General features: G+C 30.2%; 1 protein-coding gene across 3 annotated transcripts in view; it reads left to right on the top strand.

Moving 5' to 3' along the window:
• LOC143244093 (anoctamin-1-like) overlaps window positions 1-22,598 on the top strand; it is a 72,337-nt gene that overhangs the window by 14,911 nt on the left and 34,828 nt on the right. For all 3 annotated transcript variants that reach the window (XM_076488153.1, XM_076488154.1, XM_076488152.1), the window contains 7 exons: window positions 7,921-8,069; window positions 11,049-11,167; window positions 17,522-17,577; window positions 17,951-18,054; window positions 19,760-19,894; window positions 20,356-20,519; window positions 21,902-21,984. In XM_076488153.1, coding sequence (XP_076344268.1) covers window positions 7,921-8,069; window positions 11,049-11,167; window positions 17,522-17,577; window positions 17,951-18,054; window positions 19,760-19,894; window positions 20,356-20,519; window positions 21,902-21,984 — 810 coding nt within the window. The remainder of the gene's footprint in view (window positions 1-7,920; window positions 8,070-11,048; window positions 11,168-17,521; window positions 17,578-17,950; window positions 18,055-19,759; window positions 19,895-20,355; window positions 20,520-21,901; window positions 21,985-22,598) is intronic.

Here is a 22,598-nt window from a genome sequence, read left to right as displayed (position 1 = left end):
TTCTTTCCTTTGCATGACCATAAAACACAGTATGATGTTCCTTCTTGAATGATGTTCAACAGCTGTGTGACACTACATGTTGTTAATCCACCACTGGAAGTAGTTCTTAAATTTGATCTTGTGATTACACTGAAAGGCTGCTAAGGGTGTTAAGAAGAGAACAGCTTTTGATTTTCTCATTTTTGGATTTAGTAAAGTAAAATGCAAATAAATTCTGAGCATTTACAGTCATTTCTGAAGATTGTAATGTTAAAGTAACATATCAAGGGAGCTGAGATCACTTATGTCTTAAATGTTGCATTTTGTGGAAAAGAAATATTACATTTTTGGATAGGGTTTTTTCGTCTACCATCACATCCATCCTGGTTGATAAATCCTTGTATTAAAAAAAATGTTTGTGTTGGCACAGAAATGTTACACACAAAAGGTGGATTTAAAATCTTGTTTTTACATACTTTTAATTTGGAATTTATAATAAACTAATTGAGAAAAATTTACAGTTTACTGTGACATGAAAAATTTCTTCATGAAGTTCCACATAGTGATTATATTCTCGGTCTTTGCTGCTTCTGAGATATCTTAATGTTAAATGTATGTGTAATGAAGAGGTCAGTGGAACAGTACTAACTTATGAAATTGTAAAAGATATATCATAGTGATTATATTCTCGGTCTTTGCTGCTTCTGAGATATCTTAATGTTAAATGTATGTGTAATGAAGAGGTCAGTGGAACAGTACTAACTTATGAAATTGTAAAAGATATATCATAGCTATTGTAGTTTGTTAATTTTTTTTCATATACATAACAGGATCAATTACTCGTATGAAATTTTAAAGTTTTTATTTGTTCCACAATATTTTTTATGTACAATTGTTTGTCGTAAAACTTAACTACTGATTGTATAACAAATATAGCAGTGACAGTTTGAAATAATTTTCAAAATGTTTGGCAAAATTAGTGTATTTTTGTTTGGATTAAAATGATAATTATAACATTCTTGTATTATTTTGAAAATGATCATATTATTATAGTATTCCTTTGATATTTTATATACATCAATACTGAAATATTACACATTAAATAGGACATAAAATGCTCAGATATGTGAATTCTGATGATTCATGAGTTAGAAAAAGTGTTCTTTCTTGCTCTCCTTTCATTATGGAGATCAATGTAAATTTTGGTAGCAGAATTTAAAGGTCAGTTCCTATAAATATATTCTTCAAAAAAGAGAATGTATAAAAATAAATATATTAATATATTTGAGAAGTGTTACGAATAACTGAAATATTATCAGTTCTTTCTTTACTGTCATGACAACACTTAATACAATCTTTGTAATGCTGAATCAACTACTACTTGCCACCTAAGTTATGTAAAACACTATAAAGCCATGTTTTAAGAAATGTGTCCCCCAGTTGCTCAGTAGTATATTTGGAGACATATATTCTAAAACCCAGGTTTTGATACCCCTGGTGGGTAGAGCACAGATCACCCATTGTGTAGCTTTGTGCTTAATTCAAAACAACAGCAAATTTAAGAAATAAATAGATTTGAGATTTAAACTCTTGATGAATTAGATATTTTGACAACAGATATTCTTTCCTTATTTTTACTGTCATATATACATATGTGTGTGTTTATATATATATATATATATATATATATATATATATAATATTTCTTTTCCTGTCACAAATAAAATATTTCATATTTATTTTTGCTTCTACACACTGTTTTTAAAATTAACTAGTTCAAAATTTTGTACTGTATATCTTAAAAGTTCATAATTGTTTGGATCCTTGGCAAATTTGATATTAGGAGAGGAGGTAGATAAGCTAACTGTATGATTTGTAGGTGAGTATTTTTTCCCCTTTTTTACATAGTTTGACTCTTAACAAACTGTTGTTGAAAATAGCAGAATACTAAATTTAGGCAGCATTTTCATTGAGAACAAAAATTATTACATTTCTGTTATGTTTTTTAGATAAGTGTGGGCCAAATGGTGTATGATGTGGTGCATGATTTATTGAACTTTGAACCTGTGCACTTAAATCAAACCCAAAACCAGTATTTCAATTTTTGAAGATTTTTTATGTATAAAATTAACTTTTCTTTATTGAATAAAGTTAACTCTGAAGTATGTTTTTTTTGTAATATGTAACAGAACAAAAAAGTTTATTTTTTTTCATTTGTCCTTAATTCAGAGCTGATATTTGCCCCAAAAGTGTAATGCATACAACTGGGCATGATAGGGATAATACAATTCTCTGCAACATTGTCTTGTGACCAATTTACTGTGATAAGTCACTATTTAAATATTACGTCCAGTAGCAGCACAGTTAAAATTAATGAGAAATAACAGAATCATACTGTAAAAATAGTAGGTAAGAATATCAATAAATTAATTAAAATATAACCAACTTAAGTCTGAAAGTATTAATAATATACAAAACATACTATGAGCTGTGCTGCACTCAACTGTAACTAACCAACATTACTTTAAAATACACATGAAATGGGCAACAGGAAGTAATGAATGTAACTGTGAGAAGTAGCTGGAAATCTGATATCATTATTATTATTATTATGACTAAGAAAAATATGTAACATTAATGGTAAATATGTCTCCTCTAACAAAATTAGTGTTAATATTGTAATAATACACCATGTAGAGAACATGCTTTAATTATATATAGTAAGATATTAAAGAGAAGTAAAGGTAATGGTGGCTGCAATATGACAGTGATTCATTACTACCTTAAAATTATTTTTAGAGAAATTGTTGATTGTTATGTATTATAATTTATTTCGGATCAGTCTCCAATTTATTATGTTACAAACATTATGCATTACGATTTCAAACAGCTGGAAATTTTAACTTAAACATTAATTAAATGTTTATGTATTAAATTTACAACATTTGTAAAAAAAAAGATTGATACACATAAAAGATATTTAATATCCTTGTAGATATACTAATGCCATAATTTAATTCACTGAAGTTAAACAGGTTGTGATGTTCAATATACATATAAACATTCCTGGTCAAATTCTATAGTATTCTGATTAATAGCATTAATCACAATTATAGCTTCTGTGGCTCAAAGTACACTAATTGCAGTGATGAAAAAAATATTCTGTTCTGCCTCTTGGAGTTTTGATTTATATGGTTTAAGGAGAGATTCTTGAATTTTAAACCATTTTGAAAGGCATGCTAGCATTTTTGTAAATTCTTTGTTGATTATTACTCAAGAATCTTCTACAAGGTTAGAAAACAGGTGGAACTTGCACAGTACACATCCAACAATATACACTACATGCATCACATTGAAACAAATGTAGGCATCAGAACAAATGCATAACAGTAAATCTGTTGCATGATGTGTGAAAGATTTGAAAAAAATCTTTATTTTGTAAAACTGCTACTCATGTTATTGGTGGCAAAAATATTATTGGATATCTGACAATATTGAAAAAAATTGTTTGCATTGTGGTACGGGAAATATCATTTGTGAAACATTAAAGTGAGCAAATGAGCTCTGTCTGTGAAATTTTGTAATGTTGTTTAACAAAACTGGTATTTAGTAATATATATTAATAGGCTTTGATTTTTTCTTCCAAAGTGAATTCTGGTAAATATGTTTAATAGTGTTTAGAAAACTGTGATTATTACTTTCACAAATACAACTAATATGCAAAAATTTATTAGTCTTTCTTACTTAGACTTATTGTGTAAAATATTCAAGATTGAAGAAATATAAATCTGATACTCATGAAAATAATTCCTATAGCTGTTTCCTGTATTTGTTGGGAAACGTGGACAAATTGTACACATTAAGTAAAAATACATAGCTTGTAAGAATTTGTCTGTTTTAAAACCATGATAACTTTAATGGAAAATATTATCATGGAAATATCAAACATTGAGTATTAATTCCTGTAGTTTGTAAAATATATTGAAATTATTTATGAATGATAGTTTTTAAATTTTAATTAAAAGAAAATGGTGTAATTATTACTATAATCAAATGTTTTTATCTGGTTTGGTTTTTTGAACTTTGCACAAAGCTACACAAGGGCTATCTGTGCTAGCTGTCCCTAATTTAGCAGTGTAAGAGTAGAGAGAAGGCAGCTAATCATCGCTGCCCACTCTTGGGCTACTCTTTTACGAACAAATAATAGGATTGATCGTCGTATTATAAGGCCCCCACTGCTGAAAGGGCGAGCATGTTTGGTGTGATGGGGATTTGAACCCACGACCCTCAGATTATGAGTCAAGTGCCTTAACAACCTGGCCATGCCAGACCTAGTGGGAGTGTCAACATCATCATGGCTAGGAAGCAGTGGTGTAGACTGATTGAAGAATCCTGTCAATGTTGTTTGACTAGCATGCTCACTTTTTATCTCTATACAAGGTTAGGGAACTTTCAACATTGTGTTCAATTATAAGGCATCAATCACAATTTTGGTCATTTTTAGTCAGGATTTTCACAGTTTGATCAAATAGTAAAAATGAATTTGACAGCTTTTTCTGTTTTAAAAACAATTGTGGTTCTGGTTCTTAGTCGTCTTTCTATTCATAAGCAGCCAATGTTTGGTCAGTGTTTATCAGTTCTTCATTGGTCATTTGTTTATAGCATGATTTCAGTAAGTCATTGATGAGTTGCTCTTCAATTCCATTAAAATCCAAATTGATGTGCTAATGATGTGATTTCTTTAACAAGAGGTTGAAAATTGTGCACATATTCTAGTCAGATTTTTTCAAACTGCATTCTTATTTGAGATAGTAACTTCTTGATGTTGAATGGTTTCTAGAAACCTCTGATCTAGGTGTTTCTGTTGCTGTCCACTGCCCCTGATCATTTACCTGAAGATTTGTCACAAGTTATGTTTTAAAAGAGGCTATGATGTATTGATTTATAGGTTGGATCAATGAAGTGGTGTTTGGAGGAAGAAACTCCACAGAAATGTTTGTTGATATGTAAATTAGGTTGTTAGGGTGATTTGGTGAGTTGTCAACAACTACTAGGGCTTTATGGGAAGCATTTTCCATAGAAAAACATCTCTCTACTGCAGGGCAGAAAAAGTTGTAAACCAATCCTCAAAAATTGTTCTTGTTGTTCACACCTGTTCTGTCTGGCATCTTCTTCCGATATAGATCAGTCTCTCAAATGTTAAACTTGATAGATCGTATATTCTCTTTGTTCAATAACATCTTTTAGAACTGGTTGGTATGCTGCTGTTGCTTCCTTATCAGTACTTGCTGCCTTTAGGCTGTGTAAATTATGCTCTTTTTTTCTTTTTTTTTTTAACCTGTCAAGTCAGCCTTTGCTATTCATTATCTTAGGGTGATGCCTATTTAGTAACTTAACAGATGCAGGTGTGGAAGACTTAGCATTTTGGATAACTTTTTCTTTCTTGATAGTTGCTATAGTTGATGGTGAGAACTTAAAATGCTTTGGAGTTTTGTGTAAGTCTCTGGCTTTCATCAAACTTCTTGATGGTTTCCAGTTTTGTTGTCACTGAGATGGCTTTTCTTGCTTTTTTTTTTTTTTTTTACTTACTAGTGGTGCTGGAATCACTTGCACTATGCTTACTAATCATTTTGGATTTAAGGGCAGAGTACAATCTAAATGAAACTTTATAAGTACATTGGTTGACACCTTCCACGATCCAAACAAGACACTTGGTGTGTAAACAGATGCCAAGGTGTATGAACTCTCAGCACATGGGCTGGTCAAACTGACGTGTCATGACGTTTTAGTAAGTTACATTCAAAATACGATTTAACCACTTAACTACCATGATGCACGAACAAATTTGACAACAAACTATAGATGATAACTCAGCTTTTAATATTATATAAATTTTAAGTTCTTAGTAATATAAGAAAATATTTAAAAACAATTTTAAATTACCTTAGTGTGAAAATTTGAATATTTATTCTTCAATTATTTCCTCTTTTGAACCCCTTCTTTAAACTATGAAATGTTATGTAAAATGTCATTAATCTTCTAAATCTGTATCTTATATCCTTCAGTCTTGTGGAACTACAAAGCAACCAATGAAAATGCAAGAACCTCTTGGCACACCCACCTTCAACTTGCTTAAATTTACAATTTGCTAATACATTTTTCTTAGGCTAAATCCTATTAAATTTATAACCAACAGGAAGTCTGGAATACAAATGATTGATTAAAGTATGATCCATTCTACATGATCTTACAGATAATTGACAAATTTATCTAATTAGAGAGTCAGAAAATTTTATCACAAAAAGACAAGTTTCTCAACTGTTCACATGAAATTATTCAGTGTTAATCCCTGTATTTTTCACTTAAATATTTTGGGGACCGTGGCACTGATGTAAAATATCAGAGCTAATGTAGAAGGAGAGTTGACAGCAAAAACAAAAAAGATTACATAACTATGTGATATATTTCTTGTTCTTCTTGTTATTCAGTTTTATCAGAGTAATTAGAAACATTTAGACTAAATGAGGAATTGTACATACATAAAAATAATTACAATACTGTAAAAAAGATATTGACAAAAGTACCCCCAAAATATTTGTAACTGGGGTTCAGTACAAAATGTTTTGTTTTTTCTTAGCTTTAAATTTTTATTAACCAGACATTCATAAAGCAGGGTTTACATGCTCTCATATTAGGTAATGTTTAATCTTTCTTCCTTACTACTTAACAGGTACACAAATGATAATTTTCAGACGTAGTTCATGGCCTATTTTATTTAGCTGAGTTTTATAGTATGTCATGCTCTCAAGGTACTATGTCATAGGCTGCCTTCTTGATGTGACTGTGTCCCTCACAGATTGGTTCTTCACACACCAGTCTTTCATTGTTTTGATTTCAGGTTGTTTCTCTTTTTTTTTCCTTGCCATACCCTTCCTTTATTCTGATATCCTGTTCCTCATTTTCCAGTTCTGGCTGTCAATACCATCTTTTTTCATTATGCATCTTCTCTCTGTGATCATAGTATTGGCCATCTGATGGCTTGTGTGTGAGCTCTCAGATGGTCATGTTCTTATTCTGTCCATCCTTGCAATACCTTTCAGGCTTCTTACCTCTCCCTGTACTCCATTCTTGCAATATACACTGAATGAGATAAGATGCAGACTTCCACAGGTATGTCTCCATTGAGATCTTGCTATAGGATTTTGCATTCATGGATTTCCATTGGGTGCTCTCAAAATGTAGGTCATCTAGGTAACTTTTGCAGTGGCCCCTCTAACATCTGATGGGATTCTAGTTAATCTGTGTGCAGAAATGAATGATCATCTTGCAAGTTGACATTTTCTGTACATGTTCTTACCATTTCTTCCTTCCCACGTACCTGGTGCATTTTGTTCATGACCATTGTCAAAGGATAGGGAATTTCATGTAGAATGTAGAGGGAGCATTTGAACTTGGAGGTGAGTCACACTTCTGTTGATGAAGGATTTTACTGTATGATACAGTATCATGCAGTAGTGCAAATTCATGTGTTTTGTGCAAAATTTTGGTGGGAGTTTTCACGAAGCAGGTGGTATGCAAGTTTTTCAGGCAGTTTAGCACAACTTCAAAGGGAAAATAGCTAATCTGTGTAGGGAGGTATCTTTTGGAAATGCATTTTCATTTAAGGAAAACTTTAACAGTAAAGTTTGAGACAGTGAGATATTTTCTCAATGACAAACTGGGTATATCTTGCTTCAAATGTAAATTATTGTGATATTATATATTTTTATCCTTTTTCTCTCGCTCTTTTTTTTTTTTTTTTTTTTGAAGAATAGTATCAATTTTTCAACAGATTTTTCACTGGTTATTAATTATGCTTTACATTTTACATGTATTTCTGAGGTGTTCAGCATTTCTAAAATCATGCACGAGTCTAAAAAATTATTTATGTATTTCTTTTAGGTGCCAGAGTTTCAGTATTCAAGGTATGCTACTAAAAAATTAAAAAGAGGTATAAGTGGTGTTTGCCATACAATTTCAAACCTCTTTGGCTACAAAATACCAAAGTTTCAACAGTTTACAGCTGAATACACAAGAGATAAGGAATGCTTGTAAGTACATGTGTTTGGGTTTTCTGGATTTTATTTGCTATAAATCTTTGTGATTTTTAGTCAAGTGATATTCTGTACATTTAGTGTTTTAATATTTTTTAATGTTTAGTTTGTTTTGTATTTTGACCAAAACTACTTAAGGGCTGACTGCATTAGCCATCCTTAATATAGCAATGACATACTAAAGAGAAGACAGCTAGTTAGTACCACCTACTACCCACTCTTGAATTACCCTTTTATCAACAAAGAGTGTAATGGATTTTAATGTTACAACATCCCCATGGGTAAAAGTATGAACGTGTTTGGGGACACGTTTTAGTCAGTAAAACTAGACTGTATTTTGTATTGTTCTACCCAAACCTTATGAGGTTTGTCAATATGACCAATCTTGTAACCATCAAAATAAATCAAAATTATCTTCTTTTTTTTTCTATAATGACTTCAGATTGTAACATGAAACTACATTTGTTTATTCTAAGTAGCTTTTTTGTAACAGTTTTATTGCCCTTTGAACTACGTCTAACTAATATACCTACCAAACAGGTTGTAAGTCACTTAGAAAACATGTAGCTCACATTATCTTAATGAACTACATTAGCATAAGCTACTCACAAATTTCTTGAGTGTACTTCAGGAAAAATTATTATTTATTTACATTACCTTAAAGTTTTTTATTTTTTTACATTTTAATTACTTTTGTACCAATAGATAGAAAATACCCATGAAAAACAAGAAACTAAGAACTCGCCTTAGTCTTTGTCTTTTTTGTTTTGACTCTCAATGAAACTTAACCTTACTCTTCTATTCTAATGGTACTACTGCATTAGATGATTTTTTTTTTATTTAATTAAATAATATAACAAAGAACACATAATAACATGTAAAAAGCAAACAGTATCTCTTGACTGTCACATGATTATAAATAACGTAATATAAAATATCAGAAAAACTATTGGGAATTTGTGAAAGGGAAGATGTGACAGGTGGGCATGGCAAGAGGGATCTGATTTTCCACCTTGTGGCTCTGTAAACAAATAAGGTTAAAGACTGTAATCATGTTCTGCCTGAGTTATGAAATTATTATAATGAGTAATTTACATCAAATTTCCTACTTGTTAGAAGGGTGGTAACTAAGGTAGAGAAAGGGTACCTGGAGTAAATGTTAAAAATCTCATACTAGGGGAAATTCAGAATTTTTTAATATTGCCTTTTAAAACTAAGAACTTAAATCTTTTATAATATTAGAACTTGGATTATCAGCTATGTTTTTATGTCAAATTTATTTGTATAACAAGATAAGAATGTAGTTTAATTATATTTTGAATCTAACCCACTAAAACTTCATAACATGCATAGAAATAAAAACATTCTTCTAGCAAAAATTAAGGTAAACACAATCCAGTGGTATAAATATAACATGATGTGGAGTATTTTATTACCACTAAATATTTTATGATAAACAGGTTTTTATAAAAATATTCAGTGTACTCTAGTGTGAACACAGATCTCACATACCACACGACCAATAAGATTTTACTTTTTCCAGTATGTTGCACTGAAAGTAGCAGTTCCATAAAACTGATATCTCTTATTATAAAATATTTCACTTTTATTTAATCTTAGTTTTATCTTATTCCAGAAAACTATAATTATTTTTGTATGAAAGAAATGTGAATGTGTGTATAATGAAAGCTTCTGTGATTAGTATTATAAAATGTATATTTAATAGGTCAATTAGTTGGTATTTAGCAAGTATAAAAATGTGACTGTAAGCAAATGTATAGAGAAAGTACTATATTTTGTATTTTTATTAGTGAAAATATTCCACTTAGCAAGAACTTGAGATATTAAGATGCATATCCGAGATCCCACTTGTGGGATGAAGGGAACCTATCAACTACTTTTTCACAAGCCAATCACTAATGTTGAGTTTCACATAATTAACTCTCTCTGTACGAGGTTGGTCAATGTGACCAGTCTTGCAATCACAAAGTAATAACTACCAGAGTTTCCATACTATAATTTCTAATATGTTTTGTGTATCTTCACAAAATTTTTCAAGCTTTCATTAAACATCTCAAATCTTTTGTACACAAAAAATAAGATTTTTTAAATTTAGTACATTTACTGAAGATTTGTTCATGAACAGATGTGAAAAACAAAATATTGTTCTTTCTGTGAAAAGCTTCAGCTTTTGATTGTATAACCTCTAGAATCTCCTAGGGAAATGTCAAATATATTACTTGCAGTAAAACTTCATATTTTGATTTTCTTTACTCCTAACTCTATGTGAATTCAGTCAATTTGAACAACCTTGTAAGTCACACAACAAAAATACAAATCTGACTTATCACTTTTTCTTTCTTTCTAAAATGACTGCAGATTGTAATAGTTTACATTCATGTATGCTTAATTATATAGTTTTGTTGCTCTTGATCTATGTCAACATAAATACATCCACTACACAAGTTATAAGTAACTCAGGGAACATATAGCTCATGTTGTCATGTTGAATGATGTAATACGTGAGATGCTCATGAATGTACATTGTGGTTTAATGTTTTGCTTCATGATGAGTTTTTGTTTTTCATCAATGGGCACATGAGTCAGTCAGTAATGGCACTTTTATTACTTTACTTGCCTCAATTCACTTCAAGAAACTAAAAAAAAGTTATAATGTTGTGTAAAGCTGTCATCAGTTGGTTAGTAAATAAATTTGTTGTTAGTGTTAAGCTCAGCTTCTATTCAGGTTTCCAGTAAGAAGAGTATTGTCATATTGCTACATCTGTATCTGTTAATAAATGTAGTGCATCATTATTTAATGTGTCATACATCTTAAGGAACTCTAATACTTTATTACTTTGTAAATGTGACTTGTTGCTTTAACAGATGAAAGAGGTTTGTAATTTTAAAAATATTTTGTTTATGTGCATTGATATCATATTTGTGTAAATGTTACTTTTACTGGTCTTGTTAAAGATTTGATGTTCCAGCGAGGAAAGAAGATTTCTTTAACCCAGACCAACGTGCTCAAATTGTGGACTTTATTTTGAACCGGAAAAGATTCATTAATAATGGAGAAGGATCTTATGCATTTGGCAAGTGGAAAAAAACATTTCCCATAATATATTTTAACATAATATGTATTTAATTTCCTTTCTGTATAAGTTACTGTACATTGGAATTGCTGAAAATAATTCATAAGCTAAATTTATACTTTTTGAAAATAAATTTGTTTATTTTGAACTGAGTCATTAGATAATCTGGAAGAGAAAACTGAATTTTTTCAATTAATTTTATAAAATATGAAATTCTTTTATGTGTCATGCTTATGTTTTTTCTTTGCATTTTAAAATAACATACTAGTGATGAGTTTATAATAATTAAAATGCTTGTAGTTAGTTTTTCTGAAGGTGCTAAAAGTATAAAAAAAAAAGTTTCCAAACAAAGCAAACTGTTTTAATTGATTTTTGTAACAATTTCTTTAAGTCTTCCAACTGTTCTGAAAGGTTGTTCATTACACTATGTAACAAAATTTTTACTTTTTCTTGTTCCTGGGCAGAAAGTATTATTTCCAAATTGCTTATGCCTATATTAAATGGAAAAGACCTATTTTTCTCTTCAAACTTTGCTTTTGTGACCTGGGAAATGACATTTTCAAATTTACCCATTTTCTAGAATTTTCCAGGTAGATTCAGTGCTGAGTAACTGATAGAAAATTTTCTCGAACTTACAAGAATTTTCTAAAATGTAATAGAACTTACGAGGATTTTCTAGAACATTCTGTAGTAATATATATATACAGGGGCTCATCACTTCAGTTTAGTTCTAGCTGCCTAAGTGAACACATATACCTATCTGATTTTATCAGAGATGGCATCAAGAAGCTGCAAGTATTCTCCAGAAGCATTCTGCTATGTATGTAGCCAATTTATCAAGACAAGAGTGAAAAAGTGCTCTGTAATTGCATCTGCTAAAATGTATGAAGCCTACAAGGCATATTTTGGCATGTCTGTCAGGGATCAAGACAAACCCTGGACACCTCATTTTAGCTGTGAGCACTGCAAACAAATCCTAGAAGGTAAGACAGACAACTTTTGCTTGCTTGAATAGTAAGATTTTATATTATACAAATTTTAGAACTTTTAAAATTTAAATATCTTTCTGTGCACCTCAAAGAGAAGCACAAAAGCATCAATATCTTGCTAGAAGCCTTGAAGTATGATGAGTATGGCTGGTAGGTTATTGGAGACTTCAAAATGGTGGCATTCCTGATGGGTCTCCAAGGAGGCTTTACCAAGTTTCCCAGTTATATTTGCCTTTCAAACAGCAGGGACACTGTAGCACACCACAACAGGAAGCACTGGCCACAACGGACTGAGTTCTCTGTGAGGAGGCACAATCTCAAGTGTGAGCCATTAGTGGACTCCTTACCATTGCACATAAAATTGGGTTTTATGAAACAATTTGTTACAGCTCAGGATAAGGAGTCTGCAGCCTTCAAGTACCTTCGAGACTTCTTCCCTAAGCAGTCTGAGGCAAAGATCAAAGCTGGTGTTTTCATTGGACCACAAATAAAGAAGATCCTGGAGTGCACAGAATTCCTTAAGAAGCTCAGAAGGAAGGGGAAAAAAAAGCTTGAGGCAGCTTTGTTGCAGTGATTTGGGGTTTCTTGGGCATTCACAAGGCTGAAAATTATGTGGAGCTGGATGAGGCTCTGGTGAAGAATTACGGCAAAATGGGCTGCTGGATGTCCCTGAAAGTCCATATTCTTGATGCTCATTTGGATAAATTCAAGATGAACATGGGAGTATACTCAGAGGAGCAAGGCGAGTGCTTCCAACAGGATATACTGGACTTTGAGCGCTGCTACCAAGGAGCATATAACTAAAACATAATGGGAGACTGTATTTGGGGGCTGATACATGAAAGTGATTTACATTACAGTCTCAAATCTCGAAAAACTACTCGCTTCTTAACATTTTTGTTCATTTTTGCATAACTTTAGTATAAATATATGAAAATCTTGATTCATTTGTTGTTTTATTCAGACCTTATGTGAATGAAAATGTGCAAATTTGCCCGTATTTACATCATAAATAGGATAATTTCTAAATTTTACTATCGAGGTGACAAAACCATTTTCTGTACTTTTGTAACATAAACAATTGAGAAATAACACATGCTATCCAGGAACAAAATTTGTGTTACATAGTGTTATGTTTACTTGTAAGAAGGTTTCACACAAAGTACCATCATATACAAGGGGTGATACAAATTTCAGTGTTGAGTACAAATTAGCTTCCCTAAATTATGTTTACTCTTTTGCTGTGACCTCTGCTGTAGGTGATTCAAAGTGCTCGTGCCACAACTTCCTACAGTGTTGTACACAAAAATGAACTAAATACTTTTATGAATAGTCTTTGTTAATAAATTTAGTTTTTGGTTCACTTTTATTTTTTGGCTAGTCAATTTTAACTTCTAAATTTTGAAAAGTAACATTACAAAGGTTGTAAGATTTAACCTTTCTATATCATGTTAGGATTTATTAACACTAACAGTAAGCTACTAAAATTTACATTAATATAGAAACACAAGCTAAACGTAATTACAAGTAAGTATCTGAAATTTGCATTACTTACCTTTTTGATTTACTGATATACCCTTAAATTATTTGGTCCAGCATGGTCAGGTGGACAGGGCACTTGAATTACAGTCTGAAGGTTGTAGGTTTAAATTCCTGTCACACCAAACATGCTAGCCTTTCAACTGTGGTGGCATTGCAGTGTAACAGTCAATCCCACTATTCATTGGTAAAAGAGTAGCTCAAGAGTTAGTGGTGGGCAGTGATAACTAGCTGCCTTCCCTCTAGTCTAAAGTAGGGACACCTAGCACAGATGGCCCTCAAATATTTAGTAGAAATAATGTTAAGAAATCTATTAATTAAAAGTTACCGTGCGTATTTTTAGTGTTAACATTTAAATATCTGTGTCTTAAAATAACATTTGGGTTATGGTTATTCATACTTATCACCATGATATTTAGTTTTGACCTTGCACTGACCAGCTGCTGATTTATTTTCTCATGTATATATGAAACCCCAAGATGGAATGTCCACCGAAACATTTGTCATATTAAGCTTTACAATTTAATAGACTTGTATTTGTTAATGTAGTTTGACATAAGACTGTTAGTGTGCATTAAAAGTTCTGTTATTTATCACATGATGTAAACAGTTAATGAATCTAATTTTATAATATCTCATAAGTTTCAGTTAGATTAAGTTTTAGTCCTAAAATTTAACAGTGCTGAATAATATTCATAATTATAAAAATTAATAGTGATAAATAATATTAACACCCTTTGTGTATGGGGTCAGTCCAATAGGGAAACACCTGTTCGTGTGGAGCTGTAAGTACTAATTTTTATTACAATTCTAAATTTATGACACATTCATTTATGAAATTTGTCAAGCTTTCAGTAACCATAACTGTATTGTACACAAGTTATTAATATTTCTGTTAAAATATTTCCAATAAAGACCTGTCTGAATTTTCAAAGCCTTAAACAAATCAGTCTGAGTGAAGGTTTTCATGCTAAAAAGTAAAAATATATTTCTTTTAAAAGCTGTTTTTCTGACAAAACTTTATATTTTATCTACAATTTTTTCAACCCTAATACTAATAGTAATGAAATTACCAATATGCAGTGAAATGAGAAACTGAAAAATATGAAATAGAATGAACAAACATGTTTTTTCCTCTCTGAATGAATCATTTTGCTAGGTTTTCTATTTTATTCAAAGTTTCAACTTGGCATTTTCCCATACTCTTCTTTTAATTTTATGGTTTCACTGCCTGCCAAAAACTTAGAAGCATAATAGAAATTTAATTAGCAATCTGTCACTTGATCAGAAAAAATATGTGCATCTTTCAAATACATATTTTAGAATTAAACAAATTATCACACTAGAAAAAAGTCCAAAAACCACTATAATGTAACAGGTTTTCTATCAGAGTTATAAACAGGAAAAAAAATTGTTGCATGTTCCAAGTTGAACAATACTGTTCATTAAAAAAACATGTATAAGGTCAACTGCCTAATATGTCCACCAGAAAGAAAGAAATATAGTAAGATTTTTATAAATGAAAAAAATTATATTCTTATTGGCCATAAGTGTGCCCATCAAATAAGACATAACTAACTACCTTGAAATATGTGATGGGTGAAACCTCTGAGTTTGATAAATTCATTCATATTTTGAAAAACATCGAGCATGTAGTAGGTTGAAGTACTTTATTCTTGCCTATAAATATGTATAGTTTGTTTCTAATTGGTTGAAGATTGAAAGCTATATTAGAGAATACAAAATCTATAAGGGAGAATATAAACTGCATACACATCATGTGACTCACACAAGTGAAATTTGAGAATTTTTAAAAATATTTCATTTTGAAATTAATAAACTGAAGCTTAGATAATATTTAAAAAAGTCAATTATGAACTGTGTTAATGCCAGTAGTTAGTTATTTTGTGTTTGCCTCAGTGTTTTAATATCAAGTTACAAAAAACATGCTGTATTTTTCAAACTTAATACAAATCTATAAATACTGTATATCTATTGGCCTGATAGAAAGAATTTTAATGTCATCTCATCTACATAGGTAAAAGCATTTTCACGAGTAGAGGAAAACAGTTTGTATAGAACCAACTCATGAGTTTGTGAATTGTCATTTTTAATGTATTTTCAAATATACAGTATGCAGTAGATAATTTGAAACAATGGAACATAAAATATTAAGCTTATAACTGCTTGCATATATGTTAACCAGTTTTGATGTTGGTCTATTGTTATTACTATAAAAATCCATTGTTCTTTTAAATTACTCATATTATTGCACAATGACTCTTATAAAAAGCTTCAACATCAGTAATAATGAAATTTAAAACAAAAAAGAAGAGAATGGTGAATTGTGGCTTGATGTACAAGTCACTGTTAAAGTTCATTTTGCCATAGATGTTTGTACTTCTCCACAACATTTACCTTCTTTTGGGGAGTCACCGCTTTGGAAGAAGGAAGTTGTAATATTAACACATTAACTGATATATAAAGAAATAGCAGTACATCCATGGAAAACTAAAGAAGTTATGAAAACAGCAAAACTATGGTGTTAGAAAAACATGCAAGTTCAAGAAGTCTTGATAGAAATAAATAAAATCCCTGTAATCCCTGATACAATCACACAGAAATGGAAACCAATGCACAGTTAATTCAAATAATTTCAGCTATGGTCCACTCTGTATTTTATGTAGAAAGTGAGCAACTTTCCCTAATGTTTAGGTCAGTCCTATATAGTTAACATTGTAACAGGCAAAAAGATGTTATATGTTGATACAATATATACAGAGCCTATTGATAATAAACAGTTTGGAAAGAAGTCAGTTAATTCTGCTCTTAGACTGTAACCCACTATAAGTATTGGAGGTGTGTGTGCTTTTTTATTTGGACAATATACTGTACAGGTCATTCAAGATGTTATAAAAACATGTAGGTTCAAGAAGTCTTGATAGAAGTTAATAAAAACCCCATAATCTGAGCAATTTTGAAAGGTGGACCTTTCTTCAGTTACAAATTGGGAATGATGGTGTAGTCAAATAAGTGATATACAAATAAAGGTAGTTTAGTAACATCAAGAAGGTCATCTGGTTTTCCAAGAAATGTCTATTTCTCTATGTTCTGCTGTAGATGTCTCATTTCCAGTGTAATGTAGCCAATGGTGAGAATGTATGTAAAAAAGGTGTTAGGAATATTTTACTTTAGAAATGACTGAATATTTGTATATTTAAAACTGTACTTAAGCATTTAAGAAAAGTAAAAGTGATACCTGGAGACAGGTTGAAAAAGATACACCAATCAGTTTATAAAAACATTATATGAAAAATTATCTTAAACAAATAGTACGTTTAGTAAATTTAGCTTACACATTGCATGAAGAAATAAGCAAAGAATAAAAATTGTTTTTCTGATAAAGATGAAACCACTGAATGAAGATCACTGATTCCAGGTTCTAGATTAATTCCAAACAGTTGAACAGTATTTGAATTAGCAATCCAATAAGCTTCTTTTATTTGTCTGTAAATTTTAATTTTGAATCCTGTTTTCAATGGCTCAACAGAACAGTATAATGAAACCTTATTTCATCAAAAACAGAAAATGAAACTTTGGTAAATAATATGGTTATAGGCTTCCTAAACTACTAAAAAAAACTGTAGTACTTGATAGGTGTGTGCTTGGGTTTGTTACATATGATACGTGGTACCAATGTATGATATCATATAGTGATGAATACAAGTCATTGCAATCACTCTTTACATTGTTTTATTAAATATTGTCATATTTAATTGTTTCATGTCCTACATATTTATACTGTGTTTTTCTCCCATTTTAACAGGAATAACCCAGCTTATCAATGATAATGTGTATGAAGCTGCCTTTCCTTTACGTGAGGTTAGTTAACTTATTGGATTCTTCTTTCCAAGTCTGCTTGATGTTGATAAAGTATTGTGAAAGTACAACTTTTCATGGTTGTTATACTGCACAACCATTGAAATTCTGTCAATTTTTCATATGTTAAAAGTGTTGTCCACAGTTATTTCTACAGTCAGTGTGTATTATTCAGTATTATTCTGCACTTATATCAGATTTATGACCTGATGAATTTGTGTAATAGGGTTTCTTCTGTAGTTTGTTGTTAATATTATTTTCCAGTAAAATGCACTTTAACATATTTTTATTAGTTGTCATTATACTTGGAGATGTTTCACTTCATGTATATGTAAAATAACAGTTATGTTGATAATTTACTTGGACGTATTATTAGGGCGAATGTGATTCTTCAGATGACAAAGCTCCTCGGAAATGGTTAATGAACAACTGGGCTTCATTTTCAGCAGTATGTAAAAAACAACCTCTTGATGACATCAAGTGAGTGGTAATAAATAATTACCTGGACAGAATTTATTTATTTAATATAAACATCACTTGGTAAAAGTTTTGAGCATTACCTAAAGATTGAAATTACCAAATAAACATCTTATACATGTACGCCATGTTTAAAGTCTTGGTTGGTGTGTTACTCATATTGGTTGTGTTTAGAAAGAGATCATTCCAAATACAATAATTATATATAAGGAGAGTCAGTCATGATAGGATGGAGAGAATTCTCTTGTGTTGCTAATGTATTATTTTTATTGAGCTATAAAATTGTATAAAAGTGTGGTGATAATCAAAATAGTTGTAGATCTAATAGTATTAATATGTAGTTAATCAAATGTTTCTACTATATAATATAGTTTTAATTTCTGAATTTCAAAAGTGAAATTATTTTAATTTGTAACATCTTAGTGTTCACATTTCTGTATCACATGATGGCACTTGTTTTTTCCAAATTGCTCAACTTAGATAATCTTTTCACTTGTATTTGATTGACTGAGATTGAATACAACTTTCAGACTTGCAGATTTTGCTAATACATAACATAATATTATAGTTACCAAGCCATCCCATAAAGCTCTGTTCTCTTACATAGTCTTTCAAAAATGTCAATAATTCTCTCTCTTTCTGTCTTTGACATTTGCTATTACATTATTGATAACCAATAGAAAATAAATATTTAATATTCTGTTTTATGTATAATGCCATCTTGTTCACAGGATGGCTTTTAAGTTTTTCGGAACATAGATTCAAAGCTGCTATCACTAAGTTTAGTTTAACCAGCTAAAGAAATTGTTTTAATGCACAACATCTGGTTAGAAAACCAGTTAAATTGTAATAATTATAGGACACTGTATGTTTTGTGTTTACTAGTGTTTGTGCTCTAAATTATGTATTTGAAATTAATAAATAATTTGGTAAAGTACTAAAATCAGCCCCATTCAAAATTTGGGCTAGCATCTCTCAACACTGTCTTTGACTGCAAACAAAATTACCACATTCACAACTAACTACTAGATTTTTGTTATTTTTTATGTACATATTTTGTTTGTTATAAAAGTAACAAAAAATACTTGATAGGTAACATAAAAAATATAAACAAAAATAGATTAATTTTTTTGCAATATATGTATATACTATGAAGATCATGTGTATTACATAATTTGATGCTGTAACTTGAACTAAGTGTATACAGGGTGATTCCCAGCTTGTTACATAGGTTTAGTATATAGAAAGTTGTCATTTAACTGATGCAAGCTTGATGTTAGTCAGGATGAATAATGTTAAGCTTCTGTTGTAATCTGCAGGGATTTTAGAAAGGAAAAAGATTATTTCTTTTTGGTGTGGTTACAAGGTTAAACAAATGGCCTAAGCTCATGTAGTGTAAGAGTAGAGAAAATAACACAACATATAAATTTTTATCAAAAATAACTTGATATTCAATTAGAAGATTTTAGAAGCTATGCAAATGAAATTTGAAAACTGTAATATTAAAAAAATATATATATTTTTAATTTTAGCATGAAAATCACCTTGCTTTCATACCAGTCAGAATTTAAAGTTGAGACAAATCTTTATAAAAAAAAAACAAAAAAACTTATGGATGGATGTTTTGCAGTTTGTCTTCAGTTATTGTATCCCCTATATTTTATTTGATAAGAATCACTTCAGTGTTGGTTCCTTTCATTTTTTTCAGGGAATATTTTGGAGTGAAGATAGGCTTGTACTTTGCCTGGCTTGAATTTTACACCTATATGCTGATTCCAGCTTCAGTAGTAGGGGTGTTGTGTTTTCTGTATGGGTGTCTTACCTTGTCGGGTGATGCTCACAGGTATGAATAAGGGGGAGAAAAAAGATAAAAGTTATCAAACAGTTTATTATTTTTATAACTCATGTTTGATCATTTTCTAAATTATACCTTAGATAAACCTGTTAGTTAGAGCTAGGTGATTGGTGGATTGTGGTAAGTTGATTAATCATTAGACTAATTAATCAGTGTTCAGCTTATTAATTATTTTTGCACAAGATGTTTATAGCTGGAATAATTGCAAAGTATAATAATTGGAACTAATAATTTTGATTGGTTGATATGTTTTGAACCATTAATTTACTTTAAAATATTTTTAATAATTTTTATGATAAATTGATTTAAACATAATTTCAGTTAATCAGTTATTTTATGTGGCATTATCATTTTAATTGATACTTGTATATTAAGATTGATTTGGATGTTGTGCTGTACTGTGTTTATTCTATGAACTTAAAACAAAACTGCATTTTTTTTTTCCACAGTAAGGACATTTGTGAAGACTACAAAGACGTCATTTTGTGTCCTCAGTGTGATGTAGAGTCATGTAGATATAGAAGATTAGGCCAGACATGCACTTTTGCAAGAATAACCCATCTTTTCGACAATGGTGCTACTGTATTTTTTGCTCTTTTTATGTCACTCTGGGGTAAGTATTATAGATTTACATGTTAAAGCTGAAGAGGAATAAATAGTATTTTTTCTTTAGACTTTATTTCAGTTTTTAACACCTCAGTTTGACTTCATAATTTTAATTTCAGCACAGGCTCAATCTGTTGTACTGACCTTACAACCATTTTGTGTTTGTTATAGTTTTTATGCTATAAAGCTTTTAAAATGGGTAGAATATGTTTATAAAATATTGGACAATTAGCATTAGATCTTTCATACACAAAATATCAGATGTTTTGTTATTTAGCTTGAGACTTTTCTAAGTAATGCTTTTCTTTTGCCTATTTTCTTTTTGCATGTTGACTATACAACATGTGGAGTAATTTTGATTTTAAGATTAAAAATACTTGTATGTATTCGAAAATGTTCAAATTTCACATACAGAATTTTTATAACTTCCAGATAATTATCAAACATTTTTGTAAAGAAAAAAACTTAATGTTTTGTACGTTATTTTACTAATGAAACTCTGTATGGGCTTGATAGATTTGACCATTATAAACAATTAGCAAATTAATATAAATAATGCTTGTTTTCATTCTAGAATAACTACAAATTATAATAAGTATAAAATAGCTTAAATTTGATAACATTATACATTTATATACAAGGGGAGTAGCAAAAAGTGCCCTTCTCGTAAATGTTGTTAATTTATTTGAGATCATATTTGAACAGATCTCATGAAGTGCATTTTACACATTTTTCTCTTATCTAATAAAATATATAACAAATTAACAGCATTTTCAAGGAGGTCACTTTTCTTGTCCACCCCCTGTATATATATTTATTATTTTTATTATATTGATCTTTCAACTGTGTCTGGATAACAGTATAGAAGTTACAATGACACGGTGCATGTGTGCTCATGTTACCATATCCAGTAATATAAAACTGACCTTTTCAAAGGACCTGAATTTTGAGAATGCACCTCACTAAGAAAAACTTCATGAGGTGTGTAATAATGGATGCCCATAGCAAAAAGGTTACTTCAACATCAAAATGCCCAACATTGTGTATCTGCAATACTTGAAATGGCCTTAATTTCAAACAAACATAAAGCACATCAAATTTGCTACACATTCAAGACTTCAAACCTCCATAACAGAAATCTCACATCAAACACTTCAAACTAATTCCAAAAGCATGTTATTACTTTGAGATTTCTTAGTCTGTAATTTGGCACTTTTCAAAGAAAAAGAAAACACTTTACAAAATTTTTTATTAGTAGCACTTTGTTGAACAAAAATTGTTGAATTAATTATTATAAGTCATATCAGTTTAAAGAGTAATTTATATTTTGTTGTAATTTCTGTCTTTACTGATGATAAACTTTGTCACTTTGTTTTTATTTACTTTCAGCTGGAACATTTTTCGAATTGTGGAAAAGGTATTCGCCAAAAATTACACACCACTGGGATATGACTGGTTTTGACACTTTAGAGGTAATGTGTACTTTTACCATAGTAATTAACTTTGTCACAATGGGCTTGTGTATTTAACATGAACTTGTAACCATGGCAGTATACCTACTGTCATTCTGAAGGTACTAATTGTGTCATCACAAACTTTGACAGTAAGCATAAAAATATTTTAATTATATGTTGTCAGAGTGTTGACTGTTTCCGAGTGCAAAGTGATTTTTCATGTTAAAATTAAAAATACTTCATCTGAAAATTTTCAAGTTTCACTTGTGTAGTTTTTAAAACCTCCTTAATAAATATCAAATGTTGTTGTTTGTTTTCAGTAAAAAGTTTATTTTATCTGTTATTTCACAAACTATAACTCTTTAAATGATCAGTCAGTTTAAACACCTTCATAACCACCATAAAAATCATGAAATAGTTGTAAATTACTTTTTTATTTTTCAAACTGTGATATGAAACTGACAGTTTATTCTAAATAACTAAAAACTTGTTACAACATAATCTGTTTATTCTTAATCATATAGTTTTATTGCCTTTTTAACCACGTGTAACTATCAATCGTTCCTTACAAGTTTTAAATCACTTGGTGAACATACAGCTCATGTTACCCTTTGAATTACGTTAAACAGTAT

The sequence above is a fragment of the Tachypleus tridentatus genome, chromosome 2, assembly GCF_004210375.1.
Source record: "Tachypleus tridentatus isolate NWPU-2018 chromosome 2, ASM421037v1, whole genome shotgun sequence".
Classification (NCBI taxonomy): Eukaryota; Metazoa; Arthropoda; class Merostomata; order Xiphosura; family Limulidae; genus Tachypleus; species Tachypleus tridentatus.
The sequence above is the reverse complement of the archived record's forward strand: the minus strand, read 5'-3'. Positions and strand labels throughout refer to the sequence as shown.